Source organism: Myiozetetes cayanensis, unplaced genomic scaffold, assembly GCF_022539395.1.
Source record: "Myiozetetes cayanensis isolate MyiCay16 unplaced genomic scaffold, myiCay2020 scf1, whole genome shotgun sequence".
In the NCBI taxonomy this organism is placed as follows: domain Eukaryota; kingdom Metazoa; phylum Chordata; class Aves; order Passeriformes; family Tyrannidae; genus Myiozetetes; species Myiozetetes cayanensis.
This window is the reverse complement of record NW_026086604.1, coordinates 44,095,619-44,113,466: the sequence shown is the minus strand read 5'-3', so window position 1 is coordinate 44,113,466 and position 17,848 is coordinate 44,095,619. Positions and strand designations below refer to the sequence as shown.

Below are 17,848 nucleotides of genomic sequence, written 5' to 3'. Positions count from 1 at the left end.
CTCAGCACTGCTGCAGCCTGAATGTGGCAAAACATAAAACCCCTCCACCAATATGTTACTCCCACAAAATCCACTCATGCTGCTCATTCACTCAATGTACCACACTCCCATGCAGGTTTTTTTCAGTTTTCTGTAAACTCAACTAATGTAACTAAGCCAGTCTTTCTACAAACTCAGAGAATTATTTTTCAGCCCATTTCCCAAGTAGCTAGGAAATATACAAAGTCTGATATGAATACAGACTTCCAACTGGATGTATTCTAAGCATATGCTGTTTTCTGCCCCAGTAAAACTGAAAGCCATTCAAGCACACAAAAGAAAGTTTTTTGAAAAAAAACCATACAATATTGATAAATACCATTATCGGAAGCAAGAAACGTTGCATTATACATATTGTTTTGCACATATATCGACTCTCTGTCCAAAACAGCTGTAGTAGTTATTTGTCCATTAACAGGGTCAATTTTCAGCCAGTTTGCAGGATCTGAAACCTTTGAGTACCTGTGTATTTAATCATAAGTTGTGTTATTTATTTGCTGACATAAACATGGACAACAAAGACAGTATTAGTATTTCAATTTGCATTCTGAACACAATTTTGGAATTTGAAGATAGTATTTCACAAATTTCCATTTATCAAGCCCTATGACTAAAATTCTTGAAAATACATATTGAAACCAGTCCTGCATTTAGATTCTTGAAGTGTCTTGCCATGTAAGTTATCATGTAACTGGAGGGTCATACAATTACCATAAACTACGTAACATTAATACCCAGACTCAATTAAAACATTCATTAAGGATCTTTCTTGGGTTTTCTATACCTACAGAGCTGTTCATAATAACTTTCATCCAGTGTGGAGAGCCACAGAGAGGTAAAAAGGGATAGAGAGTGTTATAGTTACACTAACTCATGCTGTTCTGGCACTTCCAACATCACTTCATTTTCAGAGTTTTACTGCATGCTTCTCATCTTAATTTGAAAGAGGAGTGTTTTTCAAAACCATCCTTTTATCTGATAAATTTCCCTTTTGACATTAATCAAATGCAAGTTATCTTAGTATCTGATACTAAGTCCTCATGATGTCATATCTACGGCAGTTATGTCCAGAAATGATTGAACTATCACAATGAAGAGAAAATAAAATTGTCATAATACTGATTTTGAAAGGAGAGACAGGAAGTAAGCTCTGGAATTTCTTCTACATGAGCTTAAAAAAACCTGGATAAACTGAGTTCTGACCCAAGGCAAGTCACTGCCACAGCTTTGCAGTTAATGACCATGCTTTATACGAGGTTTGAGAAAGCATGCTTTAAGATTTCCATGTCTTCTTCTCTTGTCTCATTTAGAAAAGTTTTAGTCAAATTATGATCATAGTTATCAGTAGAAACAGTTCACAGATAGACAACAGCAGCCCTTTGCACTGCCGGAGAATAAATTAAAAGAAAACTCTTCAGATTTGATCAACAATCTGATGTGGTTTTGCTGCCCCGTTAAAATTAATGCTGAATCTAAATTACAAATTATCTTAGTTCACACAAGCACGTGTCTGCTCTGACTGAATATGGTGGGGTGTAACATTAACAAAGATGCATAACTGCATTCTACCTAGATGAAATGGGGCTTCGGATGAGAAAGTGACCCAGTTTACACATACAAATCTACAGCTTACACATACACATCTACAAATACTGGCCAGGTCACTTTCTCTTCAGCCAAAAATCCCTCTAGAGAAAGCTGCACAAAAGCCACAGGATGTACTGGTACAACTGCGTGTCATGGTGAATGCAGTCATTTCACATGCCATCTTTTATGCTCCCCACCCATTCCAGAACACAGATATTGCATTCCAGTTGTTAAATAACTGCAAGATGTTTATACAGACCTTAGGGATGTCTGCTGCATGTAACGATCTGGGTCCTGAGCAGTGAAAGTTGTCAATATGCTACCAGCAGGTAGCCCCTCTTCTTGACGCACAAGCTTTGGGTTCGGAACAAAATACGGGCTCTCATTCACATCAATGACCGTAATGGACACAGTTGCTGTTGACTGAGGAGGATGCTGAATCCCCTTAGCCAAAGGCACTTGATTTTCCGCAGCTACAGTAAGTACAAACAACCTGTTGGTCTCGAAGTCAATTGGCTGGGAAGAGCAAAGAGTAGAAATGTTAATGTTTATTCATATTAGCAATGGACACCCAACAACATTTTTCATTTCACGTACATTTTTAAACATTACTTGTAGTGCTTTTCTCAAGTGAGTACAGGGTCTAAAGAGAACAGAATAAATGCATCACCTCAGTGGGAGGCCATGGGCTTGGGTTTTGCTTAGCAGCAGTTTTGAAGTCAGAACAGCTAGAAAACTTGCCTTTCTTGGATTTAACTTATTCTGGTATGGCCATTAGAGGTAAATGAGGGAACAAATAGTTCCATTACAAAATGACATAACAGGCACTCACATGTGCCTCCTGAGGAGCTCTCCTGGGGAGAGAAAGTTGCCTCTATCTGTTAGGAGGATAAAAGTTTCCTTCAAACAAGTTCATGACCATACCTAGCCCCACAGATCAGATATTCCCATGACCTTAACGATTCACTGGAAAGGCTCTTGGTAATTCCAGGTAACCCTACTTCTGGTACACATATGGCTCCTATCTTGCTAGTGCAGACAACCTTCAGTTTTGAGACTTCCTCACTGAGCCACAAGTCCAAATAAGGAGGAATAAAAACAGTTTGAGGCTAGAGTTCCTCTGTCACGCTGCACAGGGTAGAGGCATTCTTGGAGACCTGATTCACCCTAGTACCGTGCACTGTACTGCTCACAAAGATTCTAGACTGGAAGAAACCCTGTGCCTTACAGGGACAGTTTGCATGTGACAGTATGAAGTCAGTGACAAGAGACAATCCAATCTGCATTACAGGTTGACAGATCAACTCACTGCACTGCCAATAGAAACTGTAGGCAGGCTTCCAACTCTTCCCATGTCTATGTGCTTAAAGGAGTGCTAAAAAAGCACAGACACTCGCATAATTCTTGCCGAAAGACTGCACTATAACAATTAATACCTCTGGGGAAGAGCAGTTATAAAACAGAGACAGTTCTTAAAAAAATCCCAGTGTGAATTACCATTATAGCTGTACAAAAGTTGTATCTTTTTGTCACCTAGATACTGCGAAGATTAAAAACAAACAAAAAACAATGAGGAAAAGAATGAAGAAAAGTGAATGTCTTAGTTTCCAAATGGGAATATTGGTCTCTCACATTTGACTTCATAATGGATCGGACAAAACCAGAGCAGGTCAAATCAGAGATGAGACACTTATTAGAGGGCCATGAGGAAAGGTTGCTACTGCTTAGTAGTTTAATTATAGAACCACATTGTTATTATCACTTGAAATAATTCACCCCTCAACACATTTGGCTAGGGAATGAAGATAGGTTATTCCATAAAAGGTATTTAAATGAGGTTTTAAAAATAGCCACTCTTTAGATGTCTCTTGTAGAAGTAGCCTCCCACCTATCACTTTTTCCTCTCTGATTGTGCTTTGCCTATATCTGTTCCTTAATGGGACCATCTTGACATAAAATGTGCAGACAGCAAGTGTGACTGCTAACGGAGGCCAGGAGGTAGGACGCTGTTCCTTTAGACTAGCAAAAAATGCTAGGCAAATGCTTTTTCACAGACTAATTTCTAATTTCTGGCAAATAAAGCCTCACAATCCATCATTTTCAACAACCTAGCCTGATTTTTAAAACTGATCAGTTGGAATATTACAGACAGTATACGCAAGGTAACACTCCAAGAAAGAGATTGCAAAGTTCCACAAGAAATCCAGTGCCCACCCATTTTCTTTCCAGATTTGTGCTGGCCTCAGGAGTTCTCATTTTTCCCCTTCAGTGTTCTCACACTTATTCCATCTCTGCTTAATTCTCTGAAACATAAGCATCTCTTACCTTTACAACAGTCACCAGCCCATCGTTGCTGTTGGGATCAGTCACGATGGTGAACCGGCCTGTCGGGTCTCCTCCAGTCATTCGGTACATTGCATTCCACGCAGGAGTGTGGGGCTGATCTTTATCTGTTACCGTGAGATTTGCTACAATCACATCTACCCTGTTTTCTGGCACTTCCCCATAGAACTGCAAAAGACAAGAAAACATTTTACCTTGTCTACAGAAACATGAGAAAGCCACACCATACTAAATATTCATCAAAATGGGGAGGCGCATCTCTCTTCCCTGGAGCTCTGACAATTTACCTAATGAAGTTTACCTGAGGCCATCCAGAGAACCGATGGCTTGATTCCCTTGTCAGCTTTGCCTTTTGGCCAAAGCAGAATAGTGTATCTAAGGGATATATACTCTGCACATATTTCAATTCTGCCTGCCAGTGCAGTATTTAATAAGCAATAAATATTTACTGTCTGTGAATATAATGAGAAAAGTGGAGAATGGTTTTAAATATGTGCATCCTTCAGTAACTCCCATCCTGTACTTACAGTCATGGCAGTGAACTCTGGAGGATTGTCATTGACATCTGTCACAGCGATGACAGCAGTTGCTGTGTTTGAAAGACCATATGTTGGGTTTCCTTCCATGTCCGTAGCTTGAATTATTAATGTATATTGTTGTACTTTCTAAAACACAAGATGACAACATAAGTTTTAGACAAAACTAACATTACCATAGGACAGCAGGTGTTCCCAAACTTGTACTTCGCTAAGCAATGGAACCTATCATACTGTTTATTCTAGTTAACATCACCCAAAATAACAGGAACAAAGTCTGTACCACAGGAATACAGCACCAAGCTGCATCTAAGTATACTGAACTACTGTTTGACTTTTTTCACATATCTCCAAGAAAAGGACAGGCTGACTGCTTCCTACTCTCAAAAATCAAACCGGTTTATACAGTTAATACTATGATCACAGGTTTAACAACGCTTTTCAAATGATGAAAAAGGAACCAGAGTGCAGTTTATACTAGAACAGCGTAAGTCCTCAAAAGCGTTTGAGAGCACTGAGCCAAGGTAGGTTTCTCGGCCAAACGGCCACAACTGCCAAGGTTTTGTTTCAGCCAAACCCAAGGATAAAACCGCTGCTGCAACTTCTTATGATCTCTATGGAAACCAAAGATGTCAAAGCTCAGAGAGACTAGTAAGGGCACTAGGAAAAAGGGGGAGGGAAGTGCCAAACAGGCTATTTCCATAAATGTTAAACACCCTGGACGAATATGGCAGCCGTGGCCCCCCTCTCCCCCTGCGTGCACGCCACCGCTAACGGCCCTCAAGCCAGGCACTCACTCCCCCCTCACAGCTGGAGCAGGGCCAGGGTCCCTCAAGCACCAGAAATGCCTGGCAGAGACCTGACCTCAGACTGGGCAGATGTTTAAAACAACATGGAAAAGGTTTTGTGGAAAAAAAAAAAAAAATCAGAAAGATTTCTGTGTAGAGTTGTTGAAAAGTTCATTTTAACTGACTGCATGCAAATATTGTGCATGTCCCTTCATTTACCAGTTCATCTTCCTCCCTTTGAGAGAGATGTTATCATTCAGTTCTTCCCAAAAAAACACACACCAACATAAGCAGCTGCTATTACTCTGAAATATCACTTTCATGAATGGTTCACTAACACTGGCAAAAACCTTCTGGCAAAACAAAAATTCTTCAAGAAAAGCATATTTTTATGTCCTGTTTCCTTTTTTTTTTTTTTTTTCTCCCCCCCCATTTGGTATTTTATTTTCTCCCACTGTCTAAAGAGTTGGTATATGACAGATTACTTCTCATGAAAACAACTTATATGAATCTTATATTATATGTAATATGCTGAGTTGGAAGGGGGCCATCAGGATCATTGAGTCCAACTCCTGGCCCTTTGCAGGACAGCTGAAGAATCACACCGTTTACAAAAAGAAACTACAGGTATTGATACAAAAAAAAAAAAAAAAAAAAAAAAAGGTAAGGGCAGTACCACTGGTAATATCTAACTTTCTTTCAATTTTTGGCCAGACAGTACGACAGACATGAGAGATTTAACGGTTATGCACACATCCAAGCAGCAAATATGAGTCACTGAATAGGAAGTTTTTAAAATAAGCTGCATGAACCTCTATCTCCCACTGAAGATAATTTATGCTCATGCCCTTTTTCACAAATAAACCTTTCCAAGACACCTCCAATGTGTATTACTATATGTGCCCCCCATTTCTTTAAAAAAGCACGACTTGCATCATGTATACAGAAAGGCAGTATATATGTTTAATAATGCATATATACATATACGAATTCTGGCTTGGAAAATATACTTGAAAACTGACCTTCAAAAGGCTTAAATAAACATCCTAAAGGAAAAAAAAAAACCCTTCACTTATGGTGAAGCAATAAAATCTAAAGCAGTATTGAAGCAAATCTCACTGCCATATGATTCTATGTTATTGAAAGAGCAGGTGCTTCTGATTCACCTGGGTCTTAACACATTGATCCCAAGAACCAAATTTCATTATGAAAACTCCATTATTATTACACAGAGACTCAGCTTCCCTACAATCTTCTTATGTAATTCCAACAGAAGCAGTGCACTATAAACTTTCCCCAAAAAGTGGCCCAGAAGACAGTGCATATGTGGTTTTGGTTGCTTGGTTGTTTTTTCCCCTCTTCCCAGCACTGCCATAAAGAAGATCAACTGCCGAGAATGAAATTTCAGAAATCAACAAGCACACAACTTTCCAAGCATGGGGAAACTGGGAGAAGTGGGTCTCCTCTTTTTACTGTGGGTTGAGAAGCAGCCAGGAATAAGTTGGGGAGCATGTGTCAGCAGTCTGTGCAGAGACTTAGCAGCAATACATCCAAAAATGAACCGGCAGCTTTAAGAAAGAACGCAGACCTCATCACTTCACATCTTTCCACTTCAACACAGGCCAAATAAAAGAGCACTTCACTGAATTAGCCTCACGTGAGGCAGGAATGTCAGCGTGTAAATTTAAGTACCCTCCCTGGCTTCTTCAGCTCCTCCAGCAGTAAGGCAGATGTTTTAATGCTGAAGTGAATTCCACAGAAATAGCGGAAGAAATAAGAATAGTTGGATCTCATAAAACAGCACCTTTTGAGATAACAAGTGAAAGATTTCTTCTGCCTTAAGCTGAGTTCCCTTACCTAAGCAACTCTCCTCCTGTGCATGTTAGCACAGATAATGCATTTTGAATGTTAATCTAAAATACTAGCAGATGAGGAATGCTATCAGAGGAACCACTCTCATTTTTTTAATACCTACAACACACTTATGCTCCCATAAATAATGTGTCACATTATTTAAGAATTTAAAATTGTGTCTAGCATTTTATGACCTTAATTAGAGCTTTACAAAGAGAGACAACACTTAGGAGAAAAGGGTGGAATGGCAGAAGTGGGCAGACCAGTTGGGGTTCATGGACAACAGGGCACTCCCTGGCCCACTGTCAGAAGATCTGCTCAATTCAGATCTGGCTTTCTAGACTCCCAGTCATTTTAATGTAATTGACTTCTACAAAATGACTCAGGAAATGGAGGAAGCAAAGCAATGGCTTGGGAAGGAAACCCATTTTATCTCATATTAGTCTAATTTAATATTTGAATGATTTAACATTAATCATTACTATCCAACATGATCGAGAAATGTTTATATATACTAATTTGGGTATCAGCAGAGTGATTCATCAGGAAAACCAATGGCAAATGACAAGGCTTCTCCAGTTGTTAATGTGAGGGTCTAAGCTCCACAGGCAGCTGGTTTCTTCCGAGTTAAATCCCTCCAGTACAGTTAGTCACTAAGTGATAAAACTCAAGAATTATCGCGGTGTCCTTCTGAAAGTTCATCTGTCAAAGATGACCAGGGGATTTTAAAAACAAGGGAAAAGCTGCCCATCATTCTTTTAATTTAATAAGACAACACTGTAAAGTTCAGGGTTTTTTTTCCTTTCCTCAAAATCCCTTCTCTTCAAAACCAACTTAAATAGAACGAATGTTAATAAAACCTCCAAAATTAATTGCAATATCTAACAGTCTGTTTAGTTTTTCAAATCTACTGATTACCCTTTTCAAACTAAAATGAATCAGAATATTAATAGCCAACCCAGAACATCAGAAAGCATTTTTATTCTAATATATAGTTATTTCAAATAACTATAAACAAACAGCTAAAAAATGAACAGCAAATCCAGTTTATAAAAACCTTCAGATTTAATGAGCTCAAACAAGGTTAGTAAAACAGAAGTTGAAACAAGATGTGTTCAAAAGAGACTTGTTTGGATTTTATAGCTTGTTTATAAAATAATGCTATCTCCTCTGAAGTTTTCAAGTGGTTCAAAAGAACAGTTAGTCCATGTGACAGATCTGGATTTGAGAGGGAAATATTTTTATTCCCAACCTCACAGATGGATGAATTAGAGCAGATGATCTGGCACCCTCCTTCTCTGGTGGTGAGCACAGTGAAGAACTGTCTAGACAGAATGGGACTTGCCTGGCACATAGCAGTGAATTACTGACAGATTCTTTTAATTTTTCTTTTCCCCCAAAAGTTTTTAAATGTGTGTCCAGTCCTTGAGACAAGTTCATATCTATGCAGCTTCCAGTGCTGACTGGTTTATTTCTTAGAAGTGTGTTTTTCAAATTTTAAATTCAGTAATATTTTTCCTGGTATGTTTTAATAAGCAAAAGTCAGATCAGGGAATTACTGCAAATGCAGCAACACAGCATTCACAAGATTTAAAATATTTACTAGCTCTCTGTGAAGAGAAAGGAAGAGGACAGAGGAGCACAAAAGCCTTCCTGAAGCTTCCAGAAAGAATAAACCATATAGTCAAATTAATTTTCCATCTCCTCTTTGCCCACAGAGCTCATCAACAGGAAAGGTCTGAAGCTGCTCCCATTTTAGCACCAAGGCCTGAGCTCCTTAACTGTATTGCTCTGTTTTAGTGTGTACCTGCTCCTTAAAAGCGAACAGGCTTATGGGACAAGATCCTTTCCATGACCCCACCGAACCAAGGTTGACTACACGTAAAGAATGTGTACGTCCAATTTTCTCTCCCCTGGGTTTTTGTACTCTGGGCCTAGGACAATTACTAGTGTCAACAAGGTGAAGAAAGGGAGAAAGTTCAGACTAGGAAGGGGGAGAAATATTTCATAGATTCATAAAATGGTCTGGGCTGGAAATAACCTCACGAATCATCTAGTTCCAACCCCCTTGCCATTGGCATGGACACCTCCAACTACACCATTGGCTCAGAGCCCCATCCAACCAGGCCTTGAACAATTCCAGGCATGGGGCATCCACAAGTTCTCTGGGCAATCTGTTCCAGTGGCTCACCATCCTCACAGTAAAGAAAGTCTTCTCTTTATCTAATTTAAACCTACCCGCTTTCAGTTTAAAGCCATTCCCCCTTGTTCTACCACCACACACCCTCATAAAAATTCCCTCTCCATCTCTCCTGTAGGCCCCATTTAGGTACTGGAAGGCTGCTATAAGGTCTCCCAGCATCCTTCTCTTCTCCATGCTGAACAACCCCAGGTCTCTCCCCTTGTCTTTGTAAGAGAGGTACGCCAGCCCTCTAACCATCTTCATGTCCCTCCTCTGGTCTTGCTCCAGCAAGTCCATGTCTTTCCTGTACTGTGGACCCCAGAGCTGGATGCAGCACTCCAGGAGGGGTCTCACAAGAGCAGAACAGAAAGGAGAATCCCCTCCCTCAACCTATTGGCTCTGCTTCTTTTGATGAAGCCCTGGAAACGATTACCTACCAGTGCATATTGTCAGCTCATGTCCAGCCTCTCACCCACCTGCAACCCCCAAGACGTGCATCTTTAAATAATTAAGTGCAACCCAGCCTATGGGATTAAGACCTGCCATACCTCTCTGTCAAGCCCAGCTGCTACAGTGATAATATCACCGGTTTCGTTGTTGATTGTGAACATGTTTGGAGAAGGGCTGCTCGGAGCCTGTGACAAGATTCGGTATCTCAGCATCCCATTCTGTGCGTTGGGATCATCAGCATCGATGGCAGTAACAGTCATCACGTAGGTTCCTAGCAGCAGGATAAATAATTGATGTTATATAAACAGTTTACACTCAGATTACACAAGATCACTTTACAAGCAATGGTCAAAGCATGTATTTCTTTTGGTAAACTCTACACATTCCTTCCTTACTTAAAACAAACTAACTAAACTCAAGACTCACCAACAGAATAATTAAAATACATAAGAGGAGATAAAAATACTCTGTGTTTATAAAATATCAGATTTGCTTATAAGTCAAGAAGTTCCATAAACAATGAAATCCTACAATTCTGCCACAAATAACAGATCTGTAACAACAGAGTATCTCATGTTTAGATACAAATGTGATTAATTGGGCCAAAGGAAATATACTTGATGTTCAGAATCGGTGCACATACTGATAGGGAGGGAAAATCAATATAAATAATTCTCTTTCAAAGGTCTTTGAGATGTATCTTAAACGCCAAGTCAACACTGCAAAGTGAGAAAACCCATTTCTTGCACTAACCTTTCTAAAAAATTCATTTTGCAGTACTGACAAATTAAGGAAGTGGCTTCAGCCATACTGCAAACTTTAGTCTGAGCTGATTAGAATTTTAATGAGATCTGAACAACACTTAGGTTTTCTTGAGAATTCAAATGACATTGATTTCAAATCCCAGTATTTCCAAAGCCTCGGAGAATCAGAGCTAGAACTGGATTTGGTGACATTTCCGAAGTCTCTTATACCCTGACCTGTCAACTAACTGAACGTCAATGTCTGTCATAAAAATAAATTTAAGAATTCTGACATTATAAATAGGATTTTCAAAAACACAACCCAAAACTTATATTCTTAAAGCCTTTCTTGCTTTAGGTTACGTACGTAGCAATTTTGCCTTTTGGAAACGAATCTTAGCATGCTAAAAAGTGAATTAAAATAGGGTGAAATAATAAGATAATATCTGAGATTATGCTCCTCACATAAGACACCTTTGAAAGTATTACAAGGTCTGAAGGCACTACCTTCATCACCTTCAAAATGATACTGTAAACACGATATTACAAAATGATATCCCCATCTCCCAAAAGCCCATGTAATACCTGGCTTTGATCCTTCAGGGACTGTCCCATTCCAAACCTGGTGTAAGAATTCAGGTCTATTGTCATTCATGTCAATGACATTAATAACAATGTCAATAGGATTTTCCACCTGGTTTCCATTTACATCAACTGCGTGTGCTCTCAGCTGCAAAAAATCATTAAAAGTATTAGAATTTGCACAACATACAGATGCGAATAGATATAATAATGGTGACATTATTTCAGGCCAGACATTTTTAGCTCAGGGCATTTTGTTATCTGTCACTGTTCCCTCATATCAAACTTTTAAGTTCTCAAGTTGCTAATGGAACTGCTGTTCAGACTTCTAAAGTATTCTAAGTTGCAGACTTACTTCTTTAATTTGCTGAAAATTATCATAGGTCATGTAATTATGATTACTACCACTGCCTACTGCCACATATAATTCTGCTTTTAATAATGATCATTAGAACACAGACTCTAAAAAATACCAAGATTTATATTAAACATGAAACACAACTGATAGGGAATGAACACTGGCATCACTTTCAAAAATTCTTTACTGGTCTTACATATATTGAATAGATATGAATGCACAGAAAAAACATAGAGAATAAATTTGTGTTATCTAAACACCAAGGTAGGGTTTGTGATAAATCACTGTCAGTGAACATACTGAAATTCCACTCTAAAATTAAGCTGAAGCTAAATTACAGACTGAGTTCCAAAGTTACTGACATACTTAAATTTAACGCCCTGATTGTCAAAAAGAGCTGAGTGACTAACTTTGACAGTTAGGTTTACCTACAACATCCTCAAGAGGGGAAAAAAAAAAAAAAAGGAATACAGTACTTTCTGAAAATGTAAACCTATGTATTTAGGTCAGAGTGTGGCAATTGTTAGGGAAAAGAGCAACTTTCTCCTACAGCAGTCCTGCTGATGCCCATTATACAAATATACATACACACAGATCTTATGGTTACAAATTGACTAGAAAGGAGTAAAACAGCATTATTAACTCACCACTCTGTAAATGACTCATAAAAATGTAAATTCTCAAGCCAGTAAATCTTGAATCGCCAAGTCAAATGCTCAGTAAAAATCTTCCTGATGTCAGAGCTGTTGTTCAGAGAGCCTTTCCCCCACTCCCCTCCTCCCCCTGACATCTCCTGCTGTGTCCTCTGTTTGGGAGCAGCACTCAAAGGGCTTCCCGGAATGCAAGGCAAGGAGTGTTTTAATCCACAACATGCTGGAAAACTCTCTTTAGGAGTTGAGCAACTCCTGTAGCGATTTCAGCACGGTTTCTCAAAAGCACAGACAACTTTAGGTCACAACCTGGTCCCTTTCCTTGAAACCTTCCTTTTCCTCTAATACTGGAATCTGTGGTCTACTTTGTCAATTTCTTTAGCGCAAAGAATATCATTTTCATAAGCTGACAGACCTAATTTACAATTCCATTAAAATGCTTAGATTTGCCCCTAAAATGAAAATTGGTACGTTTTTCTTCCCATCCATTTCTCAAATCACAGCTGCTGCAATTCTTATAGCAGTCACATCTTAATCTGAGTTGCTGAATTAAAAATAAACTTTTGAGAAGTATACAATTCAGTGGAGACTGTGATCAATGGCCTGTATTTGAAATATAAGCTACAGTATCCATATTTCAATCTTTTAAAATTACTTTATCTAAATACACTTAATCACTGTTTACATATGTTAATGTATATAAGCTGCTTAAATATAGTAAGAGTTAGCCTTATTAACTTCAATAAATACAAATCTGCTACAAACTCTTCAAATCATATCTCATAGAAAACTAAATGCTGGCTGCTCAAGTCATGTTTGAAGCAGATGTTCATCTTCAATTTGATAATCTGATTTATGGTAAATTAAACTCTTACATGAAAAGAAGCAATCTGTTCCCGGTCTAAAGGCTTTGTCACAGACAGCTGTCCTGAGATGGGGTTGATGATGAAGATGCCTGTTGGAGGCTGGTCAGCGCCTGGGCCCGTCACACTGTACCGTAGCGAAAGGCTTTTATCACGATCGGACCTAATCTACATGTCAAAAAAAGATAAAGTTTACATTAGCTACAAACAACCGCTGGATGGGACTGCTTCTGAGGCAAGCAGCAGCTCTGGGGTTTTTTTCTCCTCATTTTTTAAGCTAAACTTGTAAAAATAATTATTCTGGAAATGATGTAAGACTTGGTTTAAAGCTTGAAGTTTTCAAAAGCACCCTTTGTTAGAAAGATGGTCAATGAATTTTTCAGAAATGGGAAAATATCCCTGTCTATTTCTCATAATAGCATGAATTGTATTAAACCAAAACAAGTAAGTATTCTTACCTTAAACAGCATTACTTAGATCTTACAGAAAACATATACTATCATAAAATTATATACGAAATAAAAAGTCTGTTTTGTTTTTTCCCCTCTTCCTAGATCTTCCCAGACCAAAGCTACAGACTCTCTTCCACTACTGGCAAAAGCTCTTTAGGAACTCTCCATTTTTGTTTAAAGACTAAATTTTTGTTTCATCTTTTAAGGAAAAAACTGAAGGGTAGCACATCTGTAAGGAGTAGGTGAATCACCAGCACATACATTAACAGAACAGAGTAAAACTGTACCCTACGAACTTGGGCTGATGCTCTGCCTAGTTCCAATGAATTCATCATGACCAGCCAGCACCAAGATTGGAAGCCAGCCCAGGAGAGGTGCTGGGCTCCTTACGATGGCCATGTCTGGGCTGCAAAGTCCTGTGGAACAGCTGCTGTCCTCACCTCATCAGATCCTGTTTCCTCCTGGTGTATTCCTCTCCTGCCCATGCCCACACCCTTCCCCAGACAGAGAACTCCAGTGCAGGAGACTGGAGAACTCCTGAACCAACAGAGATACCATTTATCCACTTAAGGAAGTCATCACACTTACCACCCAAACCAAGGTCACCTCTCACCAGTACAGAAGCATAAGGACAACTTAAAGCCCAGCAAATCAGATGCAGCCCAGCACGGTATGCAGAGCTAGCAAAAAGAAGCCAACCCAAAATACTCTGATAAATGCCTGGACTATGAACAAGACAGCATTTACACAAAACCTCTTCAAGGGCTCTCAGAGGGACACTGGAACCACACTCCTATTAACTTCCTTACCCTAACTAATTCCTGAGGAAAAGGTCCTTTGGAATTTTCTGGTAGGTTGATTGGAGGAATAACCCAGTCTCTCTTCTGCCTCTTCAGAGGGCTGCTGTGCTTGTATTGTTGCCATGGAAATATGATGTCTTCAATTTTCCTTTGGTCCTTTCCCAGGTACAAGATAAAATTAAGCACATGTTAGAAGTAGAATTACTAGCAGACATCATAAAGTAACTCAGATACAATTACATAATTGACTGAAAGGCTGTCTTTCCTCTGCAACTGCACTGCAAAATTATAAGAACTCCTTTTTTCCTTATTAAACTTGGAGGAGAAAGGGAATTATAAACCATTTATAATATGGCACTACGGTGTAAACTATTCTGCAATTCCTGAAAAGTAGTTAATATTTTGCAAATTTAATAGCATGCCTTTATGTATTTCTCATTAGTTAGAACTTCAGTTCAGGTAATGTGCTAATGTACACTAAATTTAGATCTGGGTGTGCTAAAACATAATTTGAGTTCCAAGAGAAGTTTAATACATACTGGTAAGGAATGTCTCAAATATTTATGACCCTATTAAATCCCATAGAATTAATGCTGTAATTATTTTAAACCTATGTCATCCATGATGGATGCAGTAGATGACCCACTTTACACACTGGGCATTAATCTCTGCTGGGTGTCAACATTCCCTTCGTATTCCCTTCTGTATCTGCAGTCATTTCATCCTTTGGATGACAGCACACAGAGTTAGCATGCCTAAGGTTGGAGAAAGGGTGACAAAAATGCTTTCCAAACATTTTAAAAGAAAAACTTTTTTTTATTTTAATGGACTATGTCACAGAGTATAAACAGATGCCCAACTGAGGGCCAACTTCTACTACCCTACATTCTTTTGATGGTAAGGATACCTGAACTATGTCACTGGAATGAAAAGGGCATGCTCTGCCATATCTAAGCATCTGCTCTTTTACTACACTTCCATGAACAAAATGACAGTATTTCCATTGTCAAAAACACGCCTTAGCAGATTTAACACAATCATCATGCAAGCAAACAAAAAAGATGATGATTACACAGCGTCGGTCTCCAGTGTGTTCTCAGGAAAAGTGTCTTGCATAACCACACTGTCTATTTTGACATTATGCTTAAATCTTTAATGTGTACCTATTACAGGAATGTTAATCTATGAATGAATTTTGTTCTTTATCTGTAAACTAAGCACTTTAAAAGAGAAGGCAAGAAACAGCAGGCAGCAAGTAATATAACAGAAAGAGGTAGACAACCTAATATGCTTTCCTAAAGTAAATACGTTGTTAATTGCATATTGCTATTTCTGAGTTTTGTTATAGTAAGTGGTTTATCCTATGGCAGCTTCCAGCAGAGGGAGACTATCTTCCTTAACAAGTAAGTGCTGGAATCATGAATAATTTATACAATCTCCAATTTGATTATGACGGGACAAGACAAAGCCAATATTCCCTGCCAGAAGTGCTTTCCTACTTACTGCTGTAAATCTACAGCTCCCATCTAATAAACGTGACTGATGCATTCTATCACAGATTTGTTTATTTTCCAGTTATATTTAACCACTTGAATAAATACTATAATACTTCCAAGAAATTTACAATAAAGAAATGGTTGTGTGAGACTTAAATTCAGGTATAAATCTCAAACTATACAAACAAAAAGCTCAAACATAAATGAATCCTATACAGTTAAACAGGCATGTCTTTCCACGCCTTAGCAAAGCTACAGCGTAAGACTACAGAAGTTCCTTCCAAAGCTCCAGCTTTGCATGCACCAGGTGTCCATTAATAAGCAAGCTTATGAAGAGGTGCATGACAGGCAGAGTCAAACCCCTATTTTTATGCCTGTTTGTAGAGACACATTCATACATGCTGGATTTAGTAGCTCTTTTACCTTTTCTGAAGCCCCTGTGAAGGCTGGTTCAGGGGTTAGCTTAACTCTCATTTGCCATTCTTGCTGGGTTTCCTTGTCTTGAGCAGACACAACAAACTCCGTGGGCTCTGCTGAAAGTTGAAAGCTTCGCTCGGCATAGACCACACCATCTTCAGCTACTCTGAAATCTTCTGGCTCACTGCTTCCAAAGTGTATTTTTTTGTTTCCATCACAGCTTCGAAACCTCACTGTAAAACAGACACAAAATGATGAATAAAAAAAAATTAAAAAGTGGCCCACTTGAACTCAGTGTGACATAAAATGCATTAAGAATAAATTCAAAAGCAGAAATACTTAACTTGTAACTGCTATTATCACATGCAATTAAGAGTTAAGACTTGTACTTTAGTGGTCTGTCCACATAACAATGATATTCTACTGCGGACTGCAAGGTAGAGATTTTAAGCCTAGACAGACTGCCTTTCTCCCAAAGATCGAGCCCCCACCAGCCAGAAAACCATCTCCTTCCATGTTCAATGCTACATTTCAGTTGGTTTCCAGTGGATGGTTGCAGGGGTTTGTACCTCAAGCTTCATAAAGATCCAGTCAAGTCAATTCATTAAATACACTAAAAAAAATTAAATTACACTGCAACTATGATTTCAAACAAAACTGTGCTTTCAGCACGTTCTCTGCCAACATGGGTAAGACAGAAATCCACAAATCTGTTAAGAGATAAAGTTCTGTGCCCAGTTCAGCCTGCGATCCAGTTGTGTCATCTCAGGTAGGTTACTTAGGAGCTCTGGGGCTAAGTTTCCTCATCCCTCATCAACAAGATGGGGGAGGCAGTAAATACTTACCTCACAGAAAAAAACTAAGTTAAAGATCTTGCCTTTTTTATTTCTTTTTTCAAGCTATTTTGTGTACTACACATATCCATTAGTCTACTTAGGAGTTAACTATTCTTGTTTAATTCCTTCCCTCCTTCCTTTTGTCATGTCTGAAAGAGGCACACTGCAACATGAAGTCAGTAAAATCAATTGTATAGATAATGATGTGAAGTGCACAAAACAGAACTGATAACCGGATACTGCCTCCTTTACCCAATTCTTATCACCACCACTTATCTTCTGTATTACTGCAAATAATAATAAGCAAAAAAATGAAAGTGTGCTTTTATAATCAATGATCATTCTTTAATGTTTCCAAGGCATTATGAAATATTTTGATTGTATGAGCAACAGAAATGCGAAACATCATTATGAAGGTTGTGCTGAAATCCACATGGTGAAGACGAAATGATGCTTTATGCCTCATTTCAGTTATTGGACTTTTTATATTGTGTTAAACCATGCACAAACTATTTAGCTGCAAAACCTAAAGGTCCCTTTCAAGAAAAATCACTACGAAATGTCACGCATCGTGCACTTTCTCCTGTAATGCACTGTTTCCAGGAAGGTATTGAAAAGAAGAATCATGCTTTTTTGTATTTGAACTTCAAGGATCGAGATGATGTTCAGATGACAGATTAAATTTCTTTCCTTATTGCATTCTTTCAGTTTTCCAGAATCACCCATTTGCCCTCTCCTGACAGAAAAGACTGTACTTTAGGAGGGTCCAGCAAGTACAAAAATGAGACAAAGCACAGCACTTCTCCAAATAAACGATACAGTACCAACCTTCTTAATAATGGACTTGCTGGACTGGGTAGGGATACTGTTCT

The 17,848-nt window shown here is 38.7% G+C and overlaps 1 protein-coding gene across 1 annotated transcript in view; it reads right to left on the bottom strand.

Moving 5' to 3' along the window:
- The window catches only part of CDH2 (cadherin 2), a 118,782-nt gene that overhangs the window by 22,872 nt on the left and 78,062 nt on the right, over positions 1–17,848 (bottom strand). Inside the window, exons 3-11 of the mRNA XM_050307280.1 lie at positions 16,147–16,373; positions 14,237–14,383; positions 12,988–13,143; positions 11,108–11,252; positions 9,878–10,050; positions 4,497–4,634; positions 3,952–4,137; positions 1,886–2,142; positions 359–501 (exon numbers count right to left, since the gene is read on the bottom strand). Coding sequence (XP_050163237.1) covers positions 359–501; positions 1,886–2,142; positions 3,952–4,137; positions 4,497–4,634; positions 9,878–10,050; positions 11,108–11,252; positions 12,988–13,143; positions 14,237–14,383; positions 16,147–16,373 — 1,572 coding nt within the window. The remainder of the gene's footprint in view (positions 1–358; positions 502–1,885; positions 2,143–3,951; positions 4,138–4,496; positions 4,635–9,877; positions 10,051–11,107; positions 11,253–12,987; positions 13,144–14,236; positions 14,384–16,146; positions 16,374–17,848) is intronic.